This window comes from Impatiens glandulifera, chromosome 2 (genome assembly GCF_907164915.1).
Source record: "Impatiens glandulifera chromosome 2, dImpGla2.1, whole genome shotgun sequence".
NCBI classification, from domain to species: domain Eukaryota; kingdom Viridiplantae; phylum Streptophyta; class Magnoliopsida; order Ericales; family Balsaminaceae; genus Impatiens; species Impatiens glandulifera.
In genome coordinates this window covers 44071189-44081276 of record NC_061863.1, presented here as the reverse complement: position 1 = coordinate 44081276, position 10088 = coordinate 44071189, and the positions used below count along the sequence as shown (strand labels likewise).

The window sequence follows — 10088 nt, the reverse complement described above, 5'->3', positions numbered from 1 at the left end:
AAACACTATCATCAAGCCATTGTCTGATTGTGCCGACTGCTTTCCGGTTCAGTTTTATCCAATCAGCTTCAGCCATCTCTTTTGGCTTTGCACTATCTCCTTCAACTGGCTCATACAGATCCTTACAATAAAGGATGTCCTCCATTTTGGATTTCCAAATCTGCCAGTTATTGTTTGTCAGCCTGATCATAGTGCTATTGCCTTCCATCTGAACCTAAGAAAAGCACTCTTCAATAGAAAGTAAACCTAACAGCTCTGATACCACTTGTTAGGAATTTCAAGTTGAATAATACTTTCCTATTGAAATCAATTGATCTGATTAATTTCACAAGTCAACCAAATCATACTAGAAGATCAGCAAAGTAATAAAGAACACCAGATTTACGTGGAAAACTCTCTCAACACGGAGGGTAAAAAACCACGGGGCAAAACCAACAGATTTCACTAATTAGTAAGAAACCGATACAATTGTTCTTCTCAACTTTAAACCTAAAGTTGAGGTATACATACAGAGAAACTAATTTCATTCAAACCCAAACAAATCTAGGTTTGAGAAAACATGAAATTCCCTTTACAAATAAGAGAGAAATGAACCTGAGGGTAATCAAGACAAAAAAGGTGATACTCTGTTCTCCTTCTCTTCTTCTTCCTCTATATCTTCTTCTCTTCTTCTTCCTTTGTATTTTCTTCACTCTGTTTCTCTTGATCTCTTCACAGAACTTTCACTGAAAATTGTGGTAGAGAGAGAAACAAAATTAGGGTTTATTTGGTTTTTATATTGTCTAATTGGGCTGGACCCATAAAGCCCAACATGTATGCCTTCGTTAGGAGGATAGTTTATATGAGGAATGTTTTTGTCTTTGTGAGGATGTCTTGGTCGGTTTAATGCTGTCTTCTATAAGCTATTTAGGAAGGTTTTTCTAAGCATTGGATTCTAGTTTATGAGCTTACAAATAGGGTTAATAATGACTTCTATAACTGGGAATGAATTCATGTTGTAACTCTGGGTAAAAAAATATGTGTTTTAGCATTTCTGCACCGTCTGCCAATAGTTTGAACACAGTGTAGCCTCAGCAATTCTTTTGAACGTATAGGCAATAGTTGGTGTCAATCCCCTAATAGACTGCTTAGGCATGTCCTTCTTAGGCTCTCCTTCTCAGGTCGCTCCTTCTTAGACTGCTCCTTCTTAGGATACTTCTTCTTAGTCAGCTCCTTCTCAGACATGTCATTTAAAGATTGATCATCTTTTTTCTATTATTTGAAAGTTTGTAATTGATCTACAATGTCCAAACCCCCAAGTTTGGACTCATACGCAATTCACTTGTACATACTATTGTTGTCCCAACATCCCAAAATGGGAAAAGTCTTGGGATGTTTCGGTGTACGCTCAATGACTTTGTCCAAGTAGCACTGATCCATTTGCATATATAAATATTTTATCAAAAATATATATATATCTAATAAATTATAATAATGTATTTATATGTCAATTGATCATTTATCAAAAAAAAAATATGTTAGTGGTCCATGAAAAAATGACATTTTATTATAATGCCACTTTAAAGTAGCACTATCCATACGTACATCTAAGGTGAAGGTGAATTTGCACCAGTTAAAATATTTTAATTTTGAAACAGCCTATAGAGATTTAAAGATTTTGAATTTACAACACAAATAACACAACAAACTATGCACTTTAAGAATATATTTACATGATAATTTGTTGCATATAAGTAGAAATTGATGTATACTTGTAGAACTTTGTGAAGTACACAAAAAACTGGAGACAACATAAACAATGAAGTTTATCTTAAAATGTTGTCTCCAACTCTATTCTTTAGAATTATTTTGGCATTTCATTCGAGAGAACTCAACTATGCATTTAGATATGCCTAGTGAAAAATGGAACCAAATCCAATGACCCTCACTGTATTTTTTTTTGTTTTTCGGATAATTATTGAATGAGGTTGTGAATGTCAATGGAAGAGGTTCGGGTCTTAAAAAAATACAGTTTTCTCTATAGAAAGTTTTTTTTTTTAAAATGCGTAATAAAATTTTCATGGGTTGTTCTTGCCAGTATTTCCAAGGGTGTGAAGTATTTGCTTGATGTGATTTGCTTAATTTAATTCTCCTCATTTATTATTTTAGTTGAACCTTTACAAATGAAATCAAACAAATAAGAAAAAATTTTAAATGAAGGTATGAAATATAGTTTATATGAACGTGTAAATCGTTTTATATGAATGTATAAATCGTTTTATATGACAGTTATTGTAAATATTTCAATTTTCAGGCAATAAAAATTGTACTACTTTATATAATTCAATTTTCAAACATTATAAGTCGTATTTTAATATTAAACTCATCATTCTAAATGATTTTAACAATTTTTATTATAATTTTTTCATTATTAAATATTTAAGTAAATCTCATTACAGGTTTGAACTACGCTTTATAAGAAGAAGAATGTGTAAATCGTTTTATATTAAGTTTAAAGTTAACTGTAAAAAAAATGATGTTGGTTGTTTTAGAGAATGATGTTTTTTACTAGAGTGGGACAACTAGTAAGTCGGTTTATATATTTCTGGGAGCTAAAGTTTTGAAGACGGTTGAGTTTATTAAATCATTTTTATATTCAGGCAGAAAGTGACATAAAAAGTATGCTGCCTGACATGGGTCATCACGTGGCATTGTCTGGCTTCCCCTATGGAGATGACGAGCTTCAACATCAGATTTCCCTCCTCTACAAGAATAGCCAAAAGAGAAATAAATAAATAAAGAAACCATCTTTACAGTCTAGCATTTTCCTTTGATCTGATCATGACATGGAATGGCACACAATGAAGGTTGTTAGGCTTATCATTCATGAACTACCCTTTTCTTTTTTCTCAATGAAAACTTGTTATTGGTCTAATACTTTTGCATGGACACTTTTTTTTGTAAGCAATGACGCTTTCCAGTCAGCTTCATGCTTGAAGAGAAAACCCATCATTTAAGAAAACATAAAATTCCAGCTCATAAAGCTAAATGATGATAAAAATAAGTCTATCTTGCTTGTTAAATAGAATTATAAACAAATAGATGATGGAAGAATCTGGGATCACTAATCTTTCCAAAAACAGATCCAAACACACACCACCAACTCAGACAAACAACCTTTTCAATTTCAGAACCGATCATTACAGTTGTTGACTCAGCCATACTAAAAGTTTCTATTCAACTGACCTTATAAAGTTAAGTTGCCTTCCCTAGTTTTGGAAAATATGAAAGGGCACACAAATATTTAATAATACATCCATTATTTAATCTAAAGCCAACTTGAGATGACACTTTTATTCATGTGGATGAGGCAAAAATGAGTCATCAAACAACTGAAAGATTTGAAAGCCTTATAAATTAGTGCCTATTACATTGATTCTAATTACCCACTGCAACAAGTCCACTGATCATTCCAAAACTTATTTCAAATCAAAGAGATTTGTTAAACGTGAAGAATTTGAAAACTGTTGAGAATTTCACTGGATTTCCCATTATTAGCTCAAACAGGCTTTTGCTTGATCATGGTAGACAGAATCATATATATGCAGTGATAAATAGAACGAAAAGACCAGCAGAAAAGGAAGCAAATAGCATTCTAGAGCATGGTAAATACTTTTTATCCTCAAGAATTCTCATATATTTATTCATGACAAAAAAATTAATCAAAGCTTATGTATTTTGGTTGATGTATGTATTTACAGTAAAACTAGGATCCAATATCACCACAATATTGAAGGGGAAGTTGAGCTTAGGAGCCAAAATTATCCTTTAAAATGGTGGAGTGGGTAAGATCTTCAAGCAAAAGTTCAATGTAGGAAATGGAGAGAAGATCTTGAAGGCTTCTCAATGTTATATATCCACAACTGTCGGTCCAATAGCTGGTTTGCTATTCATCACAACTCACAGAATTGCCTTTTATAGTGAAAGATCCCTTAAACTCCAGTCCTCAAGTGGAATGTCAGCCAGAGCCCATTATAAGGTAAGCTTACAAACTTCATTTCACTAAAAAATAAATCATTTTACTATAATTCCCTACATTTTTCTTGGAAAAAGTTGGAAGTACTAATGGTCTATCATTCTTCCTATCTTATGCAGGTATCGATACCTTTGGGGAAGATAAGGGGCACGATCTTGAGCCAAAACGAGAAGAGGACATCGCAGAAGTACATTGAACTTGCTACTGTGGATAAAACTTTGATTTCTGGTTTATGGGATTTCTCAATTATCAGAAAACCTACACTTGCATTCTAAAAGCTATTTCTCTAACTCAATTCTTTCAACTCACCCAGAAGTGATGATCAGAAGATCATTTTTAGTTGTAGATTTTTTCTTCTCATAAACAAGATTATAATGTACAGTACGAAGAAAGTTTATATGTGCATCTTTGTAAAAATCTTATCATTAACTAATGATAAGCATTCTAATGAAAAGTTAAGACAAATTAAATTTTCAGGAATTTTAAGTTATCGCATCATAAATGCAACTGCATTTCTTTTTGTAGTTAGAAATCTTCAATTTGAAATCATCATTCATTATGAAGTACAACAGTTAAATCTTGTAATATTATGGGTGAAACTCAATACTTTCAATGCTTCTTGAAATTAGTAAGTTTAATGAATCCAAAAAGACTCATGACTTAGAACTTGAGAGGTTAAGGTCTCAAGTTCGATTCCTAGTGAAAGCACCTTGATCCCTTTCCATGAAATAAACCCTAGTCTGAAAAAACAAGAATCCAAAATGGAAAAAATGATATTTAACCAATTCAACAACTCATAAATCCAGATTACAGATAAGAAGAAAAAACAATAATGAAAATTTTGACACTAAAAGCTGATCCCCAAGCCAAATTCAGAGAAAGGTATGGGGTAATTTTTACAATCCTACTACTCCTTCCAGAGTTAAAAAAAAAAAAAAAAGAGGCCTGAAAATGGACATCTTGGGATGATTAAACTTGATGTCATGTTTTTTGGCATACAATCCCATCTATTACAGCAATGGGTGGAACAAAAGAACATTCCAAGGAAAACGTATCGGAAAAGATAGGATGAAGGGCTTCTTCCTACACACGTTCTCTTCCATCAAGAAAATGGAAATTTGCAAAGGATGAGATTTCTTTATCCTGATAGAAATCTAATAACTGTATTTTTTTTCTTCGTTTTTCTGTCTTTTCTTCCCCCGTTCTTGTAAAAAATCACATTGGTTGGATACAACGCTGAACCTTTTTCTAAAAATACACATTAAAAGCACTAGATTAAAGTGAAAGATCATTTGGGTTATTGTGCTAGCAGGATACTGGCCTGGTTAAAAAGACATGGTAATGTAAAAAAAGTAAATAAATCCAAAGTCAAGTTGAGACCTTTAATCTTTATTTCAAGATCCCCAAATACTAATTAAACTTTCAACTTTGGTTGAAGTTGAATTATTTATTTAATTATTTTTACTTCCTGCTTTTAAACCATAAAGACATAGTGCCACCTCAAAAAGTTATTATACACACAACTTATCCAATCAGCAAAATATTATCCCATGTGTTTTGTTACTTTTCTGGATTAAATGTTCAAGATCCCCATCACCCATTCAGCCAACCACTTTTTACTTCCAATGTTAAGTTTCAGTACACCAGATTTCTAACTAATTAACTAGCTGAAGGGCTAAAAGTCTAGTAAGCTGGCTTTACTTAGATTAAAATATGGAAGGATACACAGACAAACAAAAAAGCAAGCATTATCTAATCTAAAGCTAACTTGAGAGGACACTTTTATTCATGTGGATGAGGCAAACATGAGTCATCAAACAACTGAAAGCTTTAAACCAATTGTGCTTCCATTCTCCTCCCTCCCCTAATCTTTATAAATATGTGCCGTTTAAATTGTTTTGGAGCACCCACTGCAAGAATTCCTTTGAACATGAAAAATCTGCAGCCCGTTGAGCATTTTATTGGAATTCCCACCAGATCAAACAGACTCTTGCTTGATCATGGTCGCCATAATCATATATCTTTTCCTGTCAATGGATCATTGAAGTTCAATCAGAGTAAGTTTTACTCCCCATTTTACTATTTCATTTTAAGAATTTGAGGATTATTATATTTTTTTTCAATTTTTCATTTTCTTAATGTTTCTTTTATTGTAAATGCAGTAATAAATAAAAAGAGAAGACCGACAGAGAGAGCAATTAATGCAGCAAATAACATTCTAGAGCATGGTAGATACTTTTCCCCAAACAATTCCTTCCATATATTCATTAAATAAATCATGATTTGTTTTCTAATGAAATTCATGCTTGCAGTAAAACTAGGATCTAATATCAGTGCAATAGTAAAGGGGAAGTTGGGCTTAGGAGCCAAAATCCTCAAAAATGGTGGAGTGGAGAAGGTTTTCAAGCATAAATTTAGTGTTGAAAATGGAGAGAAGATCTTAAATGCTTCTCAGTGTTATATCTCCACAACAGCTGGTCCCATAGCCGGTCTTCTTTTCATCACAACTAACAGGATTGCATTCTGTAGTGAAAGATCTATCAAACTCCAGTCCCCAAATGGAATGTCAGCCAGAGCCCATTATAAGGTCACACTTACAGACTTTAATTCTTTGAAACAAAACAGTCATTTTAGTAAAAAATCATATTTATGATCTTTCTGAAGTACTTAATGGTCAAATGATTCCTATCTTATGCAGATATCGATACCACTAGGAAAGATAAAAGGCGCAATCGTGAGCCAAAACTCGGAGAGGCCATCACAGAAGTACATTGAACTTGCTACTGTGGATAACTTTGATTTTTGGTTCATGGGATTTCTCAATTATCAAAATACTTACAAATACATTATACAAGCTATTTCTCTACCTCAATACTTTGAACTTTCTACTCACTAAGAAGTAGTGATCAGAAGAACATTTTACTTTGACAATCCTCTTCTTGTCCAAAGGACTATATTGTACAGTAACAAATCAATGGAAATGAAATTTCTCTTTATTTTTGTAAATGCCTATCATTAACTGTGATAAGAATTCTAATGAACAAATTTATACACAGAATACATATGAACTTTTAACTTTTATCTGCTTCCAAAAAATAAAATTCAATAAAGTAAAGTTCCAACATTATAAGATTTCTAAAACCATCAATAATATAATATCCCTCATTGATAAGATTGCAGATACCTGTCGATGGAAGTGAAGAAATTTATGAAATTGATCTTTGTAGAAATTTGCAGAGAAAGAGAATTTCATATATTTTGGATGATTTAAACATCACCAAAGTGGCTGTAGTTAAAAGGAAAATACTATAACACGGAAAATAAATTACAAAATAATTTTCTAGATAAACAAACATTAACAAGTGTTTTTGAGAAAGCAAGCCATCCTCCAATCATTTTGAGTAAATTCTTGGGAAGGCAAAGGAAGTTTAGGAATAGGCCTATTTGTTTTGAAAAGAAAAAAAAATGTAAGTTATCCCGAAAGATCTCATGTTCCTTTCATTACATAAAATTCACCACATTATAGGGATGGTAAACCAATTCTTTTTAAGGCGAATCTCCCTTATTACAATCAGTCCAAACTTACCAAAATCCGTCGATTGACTTTGGCATAACCCGACTAGGGCTGAGAATACAATCCCACAATTATCCCCTCTTCTAGCCTAGTGGCAATAAGAGGTGGATACTAACCCTAATATCTTGGATTCGAGCCCGTCAGGCGACAAGTTCTGCGCCTGGTTAAATGTGTTTGTAGGCTACATACTTAATCCGTTATCCTATTTATAATCCCACAATTATTTGACAAATAGGCCGTGCCCAAATCTTTTCGTAAGAAAAAAATGCCATCATTTGCTCACATTAAGCACCTCGTGAGTAAAGACTTACCATATGGTAAAATACTACATCCACCCGAAGAAAGACACATGTTGGGTCGATTTTCATATTCAAGATAAATTTTATTTAATTATCAAAGATGTCAAACTTGGTATTCTTATTAACTCAATTTCAAAGGGTCAGTGATTCCTAACTGTTGAAATTGAGTTGATGGGTCAGGCCCAAATTTAATAGGCCCAACTAACTAAAGTGTCAAAGGCTTAAGTTTGTTAAGTTTGTTAAATTAGTTAGGACAAGTTGTTTATATATATATATATGAGTAATTCACACAAGAGTGTAAGAGATTTCAGAGGTGTGATTGATATATATGAAGAACGAGGTGTAACTGAAACGTTTAATTGTGATAGTGGAATCGAGTTCGTAACAGAGCTCGACGGAGACGTAGACCATCTTTTTTGGGTCGAACTCCGATATCAAATCTTGTATTTTTTTATTGGTTTCTTGCTGCTATATTTCTTAAGTTCTTTGATTGATTAGGAGGGAAATTCCCTACAGTGGTATCAGAGCTCGGTTTGGGCAAGATTAGAATCAATCTTGAAGAATCTTGAGGAATCTTGGAAAGGTCTTTAATGCTGGCTAGTGATACAGATAAGGAAGATTCCGGCTCAGGCGCAGAAAAAGACAAAGTGGACAAGGTTCAATATTATACCAGAAAGAGATCAACACACAAGACAGTACCTTGGGAATTCCAGTGGCAGTCCATCTCAAGCATGAAGACTGACATTGACAAGTTCGATGGCAATGGAGATTTTCGCATTTGGCAGCGGAAAATCAGGGCTCTCTTGGCACAGCAGCATCTTCTGCGAACTCTAGAAGAACCAGTCTCGTGGCCAATGGAGATGAATAAAGATCAAAAGATCGAGATGACAGAGACAGCGATTGGTACAATCATTTTTCATCTCTCAGATTCTGTAATCCGATTGATAGACAATGAGAAGACTCCGGCATCGATGTGGAGGCGCCTAGACGAGCTGTTCCAATCCAAATCTTTGATCAACAAGATTTACTTGAAGGAAAGGTTGTTCAGTTACAAGATGATGCAAGAAAAGACTCTTACTCAAAATCTTGATGAGTTCTTGAAACTCAATATCGAGTTGGCAAACTCAGGCGAGAACGAAGCTATGAGCAATGAAAACCAGGCAATAATCATCCTCAACTCTCTTCCCGAATCCTACAAAGAAGTCCGTAATGCGATCAAATATGGACGAACAAGTATCACTCTTGAAGAGGTGATTTCGGCATTGAAGTCGAGAGAGTTAGAATTAAGGACAGAAAAGAAAGCGAGTTCGAATGGTGAGAATTACATGGCCAAAGGGAAAAACTTCTTCAAAGGGCAACCTCGCACCAATAACAAATCGAAAGACAAGAAAAGCAAAACATCACAATCAGAATCTACAGAAACAAGAAAATGCTATCATTGTGGAAAGGTTGGTCATCTTCGAAACCACTGCTATAGCTGGCTAAAAGATAACAAGAAAAAGCAAGTGGAGACTAAAAAATCAGCGAATTATGGTGATGGCTATGATAGTGGAGAGGTCTTAATGGCGTCAATGGAAGATACTAGGAGGGACTGGGTTCTTGATTCCGGTTGTACTTTCACATGACGTACAGAAAAGATTGGATCTCTAATTTCCAGAAACTGAGTGGTTGCAAGGTGCTGATGGGAAATAGCAATGCATGTCAAGAAGAAGGTATTGGAGATGTTAGCATAAAAATGTTCGATGGTGTTGTAAGGGTTCTGAAACAAGTCAGGTTTGTGCCTCAGCTGTCACGAAACCTCGTCTCTCTCGGGATTCTTGATGACTTGGGATACACAAATCAGATAGTGTCGGGGAAGATGAAAATAATGAAGGAAAACAGGTTAATGATGCAAGGTATCAAGCAAGAGGGTTTGTATCAGCTGATTGGTGAAACTGTGTCGAGACAGTCTGCACTTGTAGTTTCAGATGAAGACAAGAAGGCCACGATATGGCATCGGAGGCTCGGTCACATCAGTGAGAAGGGTTTGCAGATTCTCAGCGACAAGAATATATTAGGCTCAGATAGAGTCAAGGGTTTAAACTTTTGCGAGCATTGCGTGTTAGGCAAGCAGCATCGGCAGAAATTTAAGACAGGAGTTCATAAGTCCAAGGGCGTGTTGGAGTATGTCCATTCAGACTTATGGGGTCCTGAGAAAACA

The 10088-nt window shown here is 34.3% G+C and overlaps 1 protein-coding gene and 1 pseudogene across 1 annotated transcript; both read left to right on the top strand.

The window, feature by feature from the left end:
• The first annotated feature begins 965 nt into the window (after positions 1-965).
• On the top strand, positions 966-4334 carry LOC124924702 (annotated as a pseudogene).
• A 1234-nt stretch (positions 4335-5568) lies between these two features.
• On the top strand, positions 5569-7021 carry LOC124927119 (putative GEM-like protein 8). The gene is made up of 4 exons (XM_047467470.1): positions 5569-6072; positions 6178-6243; positions 6328-6602; positions 6714-7021. The coding sequence occupies exons 1-4, from the start codon at positions 5895-5897 to the stop codon at positions 6909-6911; spliced, it is 717 nt and encodes a 238-aa protein (XP_047323426.1). The 5' UTR covers positions 5569-5894; the 3' UTR covers positions 6912-7021.
• The last annotated feature ends 3067 nt before the right edge of the window (positions 7022-10088 follow it).

Bases quoted from the DNA above. Each gene is read 5' to 3' on its own strand.
- LOC124927119 (XM_047467470.1), top strand. From the start codon at position 5,895: ATGTGCCGTTTAAATTGTTTTGGAGCACCCACTGCAAGAATTCCTTTG. The intron at 6,244-6,327 runs GTAGATACTTTT...TCATGCTTGCAG, and splicing joins AAATAACATTCTAGAGCATG to TAAAACTAGGATCTAATATC. The intron at 6,603-6,713 runs GTCACACTTACA...TATCTTATGCAG, and splicing joins CAGCCAGAGCCCATTATAAG to ATATCGATACCACTAGGAAA.